Source organism: Patella vulgata, chromosome 5 (assembly GCF_932274485.2).
Source record: "Patella vulgata chromosome 5, xgPatVulg1.2, whole genome shotgun sequence".
Classification (NCBI taxonomy): Eukaryota; Metazoa; Mollusca; class Gastropoda; family Patellidae; genus Patella; species Patella vulgata.
The window spans coordinates 26,692,876-26,705,155 of NC_065883.2; the positions used below are offsets into that span (position 1 = coordinate 26,692,876).

At 34.4% G+C, this 12,280-nt stretch overlaps 1 protein-coding gene across 1 annotated transcript in view; it reads right to left on the reverse strand.

The window, feature by feature from the left end:
• Positions 1 to 472: 472 nt before the first annotated feature.
• Positions 473 to 12,280, reverse strand: part of LOC126821838 (C-1-tetrahydrofolate synthase, cytoplasmic) — a 35,251-nt gene continuing 23,443 nt past the window's right edge. Inside the window, exons 10-24 of the mRNA XM_050550346.2 lie at positions 12,205 to 12,263; positions 11,549 to 11,722; positions 11,175 to 11,311; positions 10,490 to 10,710; positions 10,109 to 10,211; positions 9,745 to 9,821; positions 8,975 to 9,115; positions 7,087 to 7,155; positions 6,303 to 6,414; positions 5,989 to 6,170; positions 3,976 to 4,076; positions 3,296 to 3,473; positions 2,987 to 3,094; positions 2,407 to 2,559; positions 473 to 1,855 (exon numbers count right to left, since the gene is read on the reverse strand). Coding sequence (XP_050406303.1) covers positions 1,766 to 1,855; positions 2,407 to 2,559; positions 2,987 to 3,094; positions 3,296 to 3,473; positions 3,976 to 4,076; positions 5,989 to 6,170; positions 6,303 to 6,414; positions 7,087 to 7,155; positions 8,975 to 9,115; positions 9,745 to 9,821; positions 10,109 to 10,211; positions 10,490 to 10,710; positions 11,175 to 11,311; positions 11,549 to 11,722; positions 12,205 to 12,263 — 1,905 coding nt within the window. The 3' untranslated portion in view covers positions 473 to 1,765. The remainder of the gene's footprint in view (positions 1,856 to 2,406; positions 2,560 to 2,986; positions 3,095 to 3,295; positions 3,474 to 3,975; positions 4,077 to 5,988; positions 6,171 to 6,302; positions 6,415 to 7,086; positions 7,156 to 8,974; positions 9,116 to 9,744; positions 9,822 to 10,108; positions 10,212 to 10,489; positions 10,711 to 11,174; positions 11,312 to 11,548; positions 11,723 to 12,204; positions 12,264 to 12,280) is intronic.

Sequence of the window (12,280 nt, forward strand, 5' to 3'; positions counted from 1 at the left end):
TAGAGGAGTTTTGACAAAGCAAAACTACTTCAAGATCTGGAGACTAAAGGGGAACAAATCCGATAAAGCCCTTACACTGTAAAACTAGTAATTCTCACCCCGTTGACTTCAATGTTAAATCCATGCAAATTCTTGGCCTGAAACATTTATTGAACATTATGATCTTAGAAGTTAAAACAGTAGAGAGGAAGTGTTGCTACCATAAGACGAACTACTCGAAATCAGTCACAGGTTTCCCCCTTCACTTCAATGTTTACATCTTGGCAATAAATTTTGTTAAAATATGGCTAGCATAAATGACCATTTCCATAATTTGCTTGAGTTGGGAATGGGGAGGAAGCCTCACATGACCACACACATGGTGAAAGTACTATTGAATCTTTCTAAAGCATATGGTATTCAGTGGGGATCCCAAACAAACATATTCTTTCCTCTTGTAAATTTACTCATCTATGAAATAACAACACAATCGGATACATTTTTTGTTTATTAAATTCATAACAATTTGTCATTAAAAATAATACTTAAATGTCACAATTATTGTCTTTATTGGTTAATACTTATTATAAGTAAGTGTTTTTGTCTTATTAGATTCCATATAGGCCATACTAACAAAATATTGTGGTTCTCAGACAATGCTTCCAAAAAATCTGACACTGGAGGAAGGTTTTTATTTTGCCATGATCAAGTGACTACTGGGCTAAATGAATTCTCACACTACATTCCAAATCACTACATCTATCTCATCATGTCGTTTATGGGAATGTATGATTATCGAGAGTCATTCATGATTGTAACATTTATCGGGGTTGCGTACACTTCAAATTTGAGCTTCCTGTAACCAAGGAAAATATTTACACGAGGTTAAATTGAGATTGTTTTATTTTTTGAAAAGATAGGTTGCCAGACAACGAACATATGCCAACAGCAGCTAAGTCATCTGAGCCCTATATAACGTTTAGTATATCAAACATTTAATATCAATGGCCATAACTCTGGAAGTAATTATGGGAAATCACTGCAAATCAATAGGATTCTTCGTCTCATGGCCTTAGACACTGTTTTCAAAGTGATCAAAGTCCATAACTCTGACAGTAATTATCAGAAATCATTGATAATCTATAGTGTTCTTCGTCTCACGACCTTAAACACTGGGTATAAATCGGATATTGACTTTAGCCTCTAGAGCATCCACAAGATTTTTCAAAGTGATTAAGGGCCATACATCTGGCAGAGAGTATCGAAAATTGTTGAAAATCAATAAGCTTCTTCGTCTCATGACCTTAGACATTGTGTATAAATTTAAAGTCAATCAGATAATAAATTTCAATGTGGGCTTATATTAAAAACAGATCCTCCAACTCTTTTTAAGTGCAGGGAGTATCTGAGAACCAGAATATTTTTTTCGTATGGTCTAATAATCTACAATCAGCTTAAAATGTAAACATTGTTTAAACATAAAAACATAACAATTTCTTAAACAATTCATATTATGATTACAAATCTATTATTCTATGCTCAGATAAAAATATGGCACCATTTTGTCTCTTTGTTAAATTTTAAATGAACATTTTAGAAGCATTTCTTCTTTTATAAATGATAATTACAGGTCATGACTGATTTATATGATTACAATTACATTGTGTATGATTAATAGCCCATCTTCATAGGCCTAGTAGGAGCAGAAAAATAGGATGTTCATTCACTGGTGATTTATAGTTTGACTTTAATAATATATTTCATTTAAAAGCTTGCATTAGTGGCTTTATGATAATCCAACTATTTCTTCTGTATCAGGGTCAATATCAATATCATAGAAACATGGTCTTGTTGGAAGTCCTGGCATAGTACTCATCTGAATTAATGTAAAAGAAAAAGTCATATTAAATACAGTAAAAACATTTTCAGAATACCAGAGTAGACTATATAGAAGATAATTTAAAGCCAAAACAGTGTTCTAGACTTCAATTAACTAATTCCAACACTGTCAATGTTTATTTGGTGTACAGTTTGCAATGGATGAATGATTAAAGAGTTGCATAATACAAAATTTGGCATTATCTACCTTATGACTATTATGTAAAGATTATCCAGTATGCTTAAATTTCTGTTGATTTTTATACTAATTTTGATAAAGAGATCAATCAAAATATTAAATATATCCTTTGTCCTTGAAGGCTACCCGGTTTCTTGTACATTTGGTTTTTACACCTCTAATTTAAACGGAAATGTATAGTTTATGTTTTACAATATAAGAACAAAATTTCTAAACTAATTTACCAAATAAGTATAACTTTTTTGGAAAACAATGACATCACTTGTTTATTGCTTATTAAACAAATTCACTTTTTTCTGATGCCAATTTTAATCCAATAAAAAAAAATAAATATAAAAGGTTTTACTTACCGTTCCAATTAAAGGATAAATAAATCCGGCACCAATACTGGCTCTAACTTCACGGATAGGTAGAACAAATCCTTTAGGTGCTCCCTTTAATTCAGGTTTATGTGATAAGGATAGATGTGTTTTAGCCATACATATTGGTAGGTCATTAAAACCCTGAATAGCAAAAATAATCAATTATGCGTCTTTAAACATTCTAAAATAAAGCGCAGGAGGACCACACCACACATGAACAAAACCCATGAGACCAACCCTGTGGACAAGATGTACAGACCATAATATTTTAAGCCATAAACAGATATGTCAAATCATATGAGGGAATCTGGGGGCCAGTAATATATTTCCTAAGATAGGCACATATGTCAAATTTTTTCTAGCAAAATAAGCAAAAATAAGCTACCTTAAAGTCAATCAGATAATAACTTTAGCGTCTAGAACGGACCAACAGGTAACGACAATATACAACCACATTTCAATGTATATACAGACTATAGATATTTTATTTTTATGTTTACCCAGTGGACTAATGCTATAAAGCCAGAGGTTAGTTTGATAGGATCACTCTTCATACAACCCAACTTACCTGTTTTTGGTATCTAGCTATTTCTTCCTGTGCTTCCGGAGAAAGATCTATACCATCAGCACCATAAATTTCTTTAGCTATAATTTCTATTTTCTTCTCTATGGGTAACTAGAAAAAATATTCACAATACAAATATTGCAACAAAATTCATCTCTGTTGCCTCAATTTTGCTATAACAATGGTAGCATGAGATCAAAGTCAAAATTAATCAAGTATTATTAAATAACCCAAAGTATAATACAGTCATAAACTTGATCAGATCATTATCAATATGTTTATTCTCTGGATAAATCATTCGAATCAACTTACTGTGACATCATAAAGGAATTTAAATTCACTTGATTTCTGACTGGCTGCTGCCACAGCTGCTGCTAAGTCAATAGCACCTTTCCCACCTTCTGCCCACAGATTGCAAATAACAGCATCAAATGCTCCATTTTCTCTAGCTATCTTCTGGACTAATTCTAATTCACCTTTGGTATCAGATCTACAAGTATAATAAATGCATTTATAAAAAGCATGGAGAAAAGCTAACTGTCACAGACAATGTCAGGCACAAATCCAGGCTTTGTAAGGCACAAGTCCTCTAATGCCTGTCACTTTGTCTGGCACAGATTGTTGTTGTTTTATCCTTTTTTTAATGATATTTACAATGCATGTCCTTATCCTTTTTTAATGATATTTACAATGTATGTCCATCACAAAGTTCATAATGTCATTGATAGTTTGTCAGTACAAACTAAAATCATTATATCCAGGTCTGTTTATTAATGAATAGTATCAAGGTATGTCATATTGTGTCTAATATATGATAAATCTTCATTAGGAACACAGACACCCAAGGAAATTCCACAAAAATCTACAGAAGAGGGCATTCAAGTTCAAGCTATGGAAAAAAAAATGTGATATTTTGAAGAAACCTATTTTTATTTCATTTTATGTTTCTACTCCAAGACTATCTCTGGGATTTAATATAAGTTAAAACTTACGCAAAACCATTAACAGCTACAACAACTGGTACACCAAATTTATTAGCATTTTCTATCTGTTTATTCAGATTACTACATCCTTTTTCTACTAATTCTAAATTCTGTAATATAATACATCAAAATGACTTAAGACATTAAGGCCATATAAAGAATTATTCTGGTTCACTTAAAGATAGGTTGCCAGGCAACAAAATATATGCCCACAGCAGCTAAATTGTCTGAGCGGCTGACAAGGGTTGTCAAATATTTATTCTTTTGTAGGTAATTGGGGGCATTTACAAGACAGTTTCATACAGATCAGATTATAATTTCTGTCTTTTGAGGGTTTCACAAGGTTCTACAAACTGAAACAAGGGCCTTAACTCTGGAAGTAATTTTCAAAATATTTTGAAATTTGACAGGCTTTTTCGTTTAATAATTTAAATAGTGCACATAAATTTCATTCAGATCGGATGATAACTTTTGTCATTCGAATGTTCACATGGTTCACAAAGTAAAACAAGGGCCATAACTCTAGAAATAATTGATGGCAATTGCTGAAATTCAATAGACCTCTGTTTCACAAATTTAAATGATGCATATAAATTTCACACATATCGGATGCTAACTTTCATCAATCGAGCAATAACAAGTTAAAGTGAAATAAGGGTCATATTATTGTCAATTGTAAAAACGCGATTTTTCGTACAATCAGGGGCAATAATTCAGGAAGTTACGGGCCGATATGCGCGAATATCGAAAGGATCCAAGATCTTTGGGTTATAAACTTACATTTCAAGTTTCAACAAAATCGTATAAAAATTGTGACCTCTTTAGGGTCCACAAGCTAAAAACGTGATTTTTCGTACAAACAGGGGCCATAATCCATGAAGTTTCGATCCGATACATGCCAATATCGAAAGCAGCCGAGATTTTTTTGGGATAAAGCTATATTTCAAGTTTCGTCAAAATCGGACAAGAATTGTGACCTGTAGAGAGTCCACAAACAAATTGTGGACGGACGGACGGACAGGGGCGACGACAATATACGTCCACATGAAAATGTGGGCGTATAATGACGCATATAAATTTCATACAGACAAAATAAATGGAAATTATTGAAATTAAATAGGCTTCTTCATAGCACTAATGTAAACTACATATCAATTTTAAAACAATCGGATGACAACTTTTTGTGTTAGAGCGTTCACAAGAAATTGTGGACAACGGATGGACTGACGGAAAGACGGGGGCAACGACAATATACATCCACATTTCCATGTGGGCGTATAAAAACGGCTGCATTAATTAAAATTACTGCATGTAAATATTTTACCCTGGTCTCAGTAAGCAACTCTGTAAAATATTTGAATGAAACCAAACGATTGAATTTATGATACTGGATAATCATACATTCCTATAAACAACATGAGATAAATGTAGTGCCTTAATATGTGATGATTATAAAAGTCATTTAGTAGTGATCATTTGACAAAATAAAAACACAAAAACACAAAAACATAAACCTCCCTCCCATATCAACTTTTTGAGAAGGACTGTCTGAGAACAAGAATATTTTTTTTTTGTATGGCCTAATATTACCTAAAAGGTGTTTATACAAAAATGTATAGAAATTAATGCAACCCACAGTATCATACTCTGTTTGTGTTTACCATTATGTCAGCACATTACTTTGGTCATTTTGAGAGTAATATACCATTATTTCAGTTTAGAATGACAACATGTGTAATAGGCAGGAAATTTGGTTTCTGCCTGCAGTTTTTGAATTCAAATCGACACGGAAGATTTCTTTTAAATGAACATCAATGTGTGCACAGACGATTCTGGTTTTCAAACCCATCCAAATCATAAAGCCTGCAAGCAAGTGGGAACTGGCTTGAAAGAAAAAATGTTCTTTTTGACTCGGGTATGGGTGGGCTCTTGCAATTTTAGTTTATTAGTGATTGAATACCACCCAGCTATTCTAAAGTCAAAGCATTAGCTTAGAGATTTTTCTAATAGTATCATTCATACCTCTTCAACATATTCTTTAGGTAATGGAACACCAGCTGTTACTGTAGGTCCTCCTCCATGCATCTTTAAAGCTCGTATAGTGGCCACTAACACTACAGCATTAGGTACTAACCCAGAATAACGACATTTAATATTAAAAAATTTCTCCATACCAATATCAGCACCAAATCCAGCCTCAGTTACTGAAAAAAAATTTCAAGCATTTAACCAACAAGGTTTTGGACAATCTGTTGAAGACTGAAAGTTGGTCATCCATAACATATAAATCTTTCTACAAAACTTGCTAAAATTCAAATATTAATGATAACACCTACCCACAATGCCATCTTCTCCGACTAATTTTAAAGCTATTTTATCTGCTAATATAGACGAGTTACCATGTGCTATATTAGCAAACGGTCCAGCATGGACAAATACAGGTGTACCCTACAAAACAAAAAATATATTACATGAAATGAAATGAAATGAAATGGGGTTTAACGTCCTACTGTTCTGCTCCTAAACTGGGCTAATGAAGACGGGCATACGCCATACAGTGTGCTATGAGGGAAATTTTGCCCGGGCAGTGGCACTATCGCCTACTCTTATATCGAATTCCAACTGCCAAGGGATCTTTTACGTGCATTCCAATGTATACACGGGACCTCGGTTTTTCGTCTCATCAGAAGGACTAGACAGCTGTCCTTGTCAGGCCCTCCGTCCTGCATCACTGACAAGGGGGAACCACACCGGAAAATGTGGATGAACTTTCTCGGCCAATGCAGGGATCGAACACCCGACCTCCAGGTTAGCGAGCCAGCGTCTTACCCACTTAGCCACGTGATCCCCTAATATATTAAATTGAAATCACAAAATAAAAACAACTTGGAAAAGAACATGTTAATTTTTATGTATACAATGTCATATGTGACCTGGTAAACCAGACTGGATTTAGAAATAGTATAATTAAAAGCCAGCAAAATAAGTCCAATCTGTCTGAAGCATTCAATATGTTCAATACTCAGGATAACCAGGTCTTGGCAGCCTGTTTTATCTTATATACAATGACTGATTTGCTATACAATTGGCTGGTAACGATAAATCAAATAACGGACAAACCTCTAATGTCTGCATTAAATTTGGTCTAATAGCATCTTTCATTAATACTGTTAAAGCACCACTAATACCCTGAAAAATAGATTTACAAAAATATTTTATTTCTATTCTCAGGAAAATATTATTTAAGTTTTTCATTGTTTGTTACATTCATCTTGATTAAGATGTTTGCCTGATTATTATGTATTAGGCTCTAGCTTTAATATCTAGACTCAATATGCTAAAAACAAAATTCGTAAATCTAATTCCAAATTATCTAAAATGATGATTTGTTTTCAAAACTCATAATGGCAATTACTGGGACTCAAATATATGAACACAAGCTTGCATTTTAAAGAAAAGATTTCATTAATCTACAATATATTATATACTATTCAAAAAAAGTAGGAGATATTTGATTTTTAAGTGTTATTAAAGTCACCTAATGAAACTGACGAAGAAACAAATGACAAAATGAAATGAAGTTCACATTCATCGATTTATTCCAAATGATCGTTAGACTAAGTAAGGCACAGACTGACCATTATAAGGGTAAAATGATACCCGGGGTCAACCAGCAAAGTTACCACAGCATCACAACCAAGTCAGTAACGGGTAAATCCTCCTCTGTTTGCCAAACAAGCATTGATCCGACGTGGCATACTCCTAATGAGACGTCTAAGGTCATTTTGGTCCAGATTGTCCCATTCCTGTTGCAACGCAGCAGCAAGTTCTTGGACATTGGCAGGACGTTGTTGACGTTGACGTAACCTCTGTCCAAGTACGTCCCAGACATGCTCGATGGGGGAGAGGTCGGGACTCAGTGCTGGCCAAGGTAATGTGGTGATGTTCTGTTGTTGGAGGTAACCTGTAACGATCCTGGCCCTGTGACATCTTGCGTTGTCATCCTGGAAGATGAAACGGCACAACATGGACTGCCAAGATGTTGTCCCGGTAGTACTGGCCTGTAACACGCCCTGCAACAACATGTAAAGCCGTTCTTCCAGCAACAGTGATGCCTCCCCACACCATAACAGAACCACCCCCAAATCGATCATGTCTGATGACGTTAACGTCTTGGAAGCGCTCGTTTCGACGACGCCACACCCTCCTACGTCTGTCCAAAAAATCAACAGTGAACCTTGACTCATCTGAAAACATCACATTGCTCCAGCGTCGATTATCCCAGTGATGACGATCCCTACACCAACGACGTCTTGCCTGAATGTGATGATCTCTCAAACAAGGGATCATGCGAGGACGTCGGGCGCGAAGGTGATCCCTATGCATTCGATTCCGAATCGTCTGGCCACTCACTCTCACACCAGCGTCTGTTTGAAGACGAGCGCTGATCTGATTTGCTGTGATGACACGATTTCTCAAGGCCAAGGTACGGATAAATCGATCCTGGGCTTGAGTTGTCGCCCTTGGTCGACCTGAGCGTGGTCTGTCCTGTACAGATTGTGTATCACGGTATCTGGACCATAGTCTGCTTATGACAGACCGAGAAACATTCATCGTCCGCGCCACAACCGCCTGTGTTGTGCCGATCTGTAGCATGCCAAGGGCACGTAACCTTTCATTTTGGGTAAGCCGACGCATATCAAAATTTGTTTTCTGGTCACTAAAACAATTAAACTGATGTTTCCACCCTGGAATTCAATGCCACAATGACTGTAACATTCAAAGTCAGAGTCGTGCAAATCTTGGGTTGGACCCCCATGATGATCCCAAGCATCACCTGCATTCCATGCGGTAGCTATTGGTGCGTTTGGGCGTCACATGTAACTGGAAATGTTTCTTCTGTTAGGTTCTATAGTGACTTTTTTCGTAGTCATTTGCATATTTTAGTATTATGCCCCCAAAATCAAATATCCCCTACTTTTTTTGAATAGTATATATAAATACTAACCAAATCATCGGCTGTAATAGGTACTCCAGCCTTACTACTAGCTACAACCATTTTACCTAATCTCTCTCTCATATCACCAAGACCAGTAGTTAAAGCTAATATAGCCATAATTTCACTAGCTACAGTTATATCAAACTGGGTCTGTAAAATCAACAGTATACATTATTACTATGTGTAAGAAATAGTGACTAAATGAATAACTTCTAAATATTCTCATTAATTAATGATAATTCAGAAGAAAAGAGTTTTTTTCTGCAAAAAAATATTGGTCATATTTGGCAGACTTCATCTTTCATGATTGTTCTACTTTAAAAGAATGAACGTATTATCTTATTCAGTACTTAGTGAAAACAAAGAGTCTAAATGGGCATTACTGTCCATCTGTATTTAAATTCTATAAACTTGATCTCTGTCTATGTTGCCATCCTTTGATCAAGAGAAAAGATATAAATTTTCACTCATATTTTTATAGTTACAACAAAATCAATCTTCTTACATGATAATGTTTAAATCTTATAGAAGAAATATCTGATTTGAACAAATCTGATTAATCACCACCAGAGTAACAGAACTTCCAAATTGAAAGTGTCTAAATTTACCTTTTGCCCCACCCCTAGTGAGCCCAGTAAATTTCTTGTCATTTGTTTGTACGACCTACTATTGTGTTGTTCATGAACTTTGACTGAATTCTCCAGGGATCAATTTACATGTAATGAATAATAGTTATTCAAACCTCAGGTAACTTTTCAGAGCTAAATATTTCCTTTTACCTTACGAGTATGACCTTTTTCTTGAGGTCCCTGACCAACTGTTATTTTTCTTAAGAATCGATCATTAGTATCCAGTACTGAAATTGACAAAAGACATGAAAAATATGATAGAAGGCAAGCCACCATTACTATTGCAAGTTGTTGCTGAGGAAAATATTATTTTATTACTGACCGGAATCGGCAGGTCAAGTCAATAAGTGTCATGGTTGAGATGTCAATTATTATGGAATACTCCACCTAAGGTTTGATTTCTGCTCCTTTGGTTAAGTCTATGACAAAAATACAAAACCCCTTTATATTATTACACTATCATGCAATAATTAGTATTTACATAATAATAATCCAACATAATTTCTTTTTTTACCTCTCTGCCACGTTATTGTATCAGGATCTATGTCTAATCTTACAAACGCACTTATTTCATCAGATGTTAAGGCTTTTGGATTAGATTGGGTTATTCCTAATTTCTAAAAAAATAAGAAACACATGTTAATGACTAAGGATGGATCTCATTTGAGTAATATTTACCAGTCAGGACTGGCATCAAAATTTTGCAGCTTTCAGTCAATTTACATGTCATAAAATAAGGTGTTTTCAAAAATCACCAAAACTTGCCGTAAACATTCAAAGAATGGTATTTGCTGAATGATTTTGGTTAACATTAGGGAAAATGTCTTACTCGCAATATTCTGAATTATGTCCAAGTGCTTTTTTTGTGAAAATATCTAAAACTAAATTAAATCACCTGTAAACGGCTAAGTTGTATTTTACAGAATCCTTTCTTTGCTGGCACTAGACGTTTATATAAGGCCTCGTCATTCTGTGTTGATTCATGGAACATTCTGGCTTCTATTGCAGCTGCCATTAAGTTATTAGCTGCAGTAATAGCATGTATATCACCAGTCAAATGCAAATTAAACTCTTCCATTGGTATGACCTGAGAGTAGCCTCCCCCTGCTGCACCGCCTGTTGGACAAAATAAAAATCAAATAAGATTACTACAAATCATAAAAATAAACAGCAAACATTGCATAATAAGGTCAATTTTTGCTTGCTGTAGGCAGATATTCACTTTGCAAAACACATTCAATTTGTTTAAACAGAATATTTTAATTTTTTTTACTAAAGGGGTTGTATTCTTTTAAGATATGTTTAAATGACAAAATAGCTAGTTATATCCTTAAGTTAAATTTACAGACAGTCAGATTGATTAGCAAACTGACCAAACTGTTTGATCTAGATTCTGGTTAGGTATGGAAGACTTGTGTCTTCATTAGCCCAGTCGGTGCAATACAGTAGGATATTAAACCCTATTTCACTTCATTTCCTACATTTCAGTCTACCCAGGTACTATTGTGGTCAAAATGAACATTACAGAAATATGATTTACTAAGAGTGAATTTCAAGGTGTTGGAAGTTAAAAATATTACCTTTGATGCCAAAAGTTGGACCTTGTGATGGTTGTCTAACACATGCAAAACAGTTTTTGTTGAGATGTGCTCCTATTGCTTGTACTAAACCAATAGTTGTTGTACTTTTACCCTCTCCTAATGGTGTAGGTGTAATACTAAAAATAGATACCGAATTCTGGTAGATTAGACACACTTTCTATACCTATTGGTGAGACCACAGAGTTTTCAAAATCTCTCAGAACAAAGAGAAAACACACTATATTAAAGATCCTCAAATATTATAACAAACATCTCATGATTTTGAACATTATAAGTCTTGTCTTGTCAGGCCAGATTAAGACTTACAAATAAGACTTAGAAGACTTACTAAAAAAAAAACATACTCAAATTACCCTGTAACAACAACATATTTGCCATTCTGTTGGTTTTTAAGTCTGTCTAATACTTTGAGAGACACCTTTGCCTTTTTCTTGCCATACAAATCCACTTCATCTGACAATAGATTTATCTCCCTTGAAAGTCTGTCAATGTCTTTTGGAGTTTGTGCTTGGGCAATTTCTATATCACTGAAAAAAATAAAGAATAACAATAGATGTACATATACAGAGTAAATACTGTTGACAGAGAATCCATTTTAGATACTTGTACAGCTATATACTTACAAAATTGAACTTTTAAAATGAATAGATTCACATTTAACGTCTATAAAAACTTTATTCAAGTGATTCTGAGATTAACACACGATCACTACCATCTACTATGGCTATCTATGTGCGTAACACTATTGAAGAGAACTTTGCCTAGGCAGTGAAGGTTCATCCTAATTTGTTTTTTTTCACATGTAGTGTATGCGTAGGGTCTTTTATATTTTACTATCAGAAAGACTTAGACACACTTCTACTGACAATTTGGAAATGAATTTGATTAATACCCATAATTCTCTAAGCACATAAATATTTCTTTAAGCTATTATTTGAATTGTTTGACAATATCAAATTTTTCTAGCATCTCTTGTTTCGAACTGTCTTTCAAAAATAATATGTTATACCTTGGTACTGGAGTCTTTAGATGAAGCTTTAATGGTTGTAAATTCCATTTGGCACAATTCTGTAAAGAAAGATGTT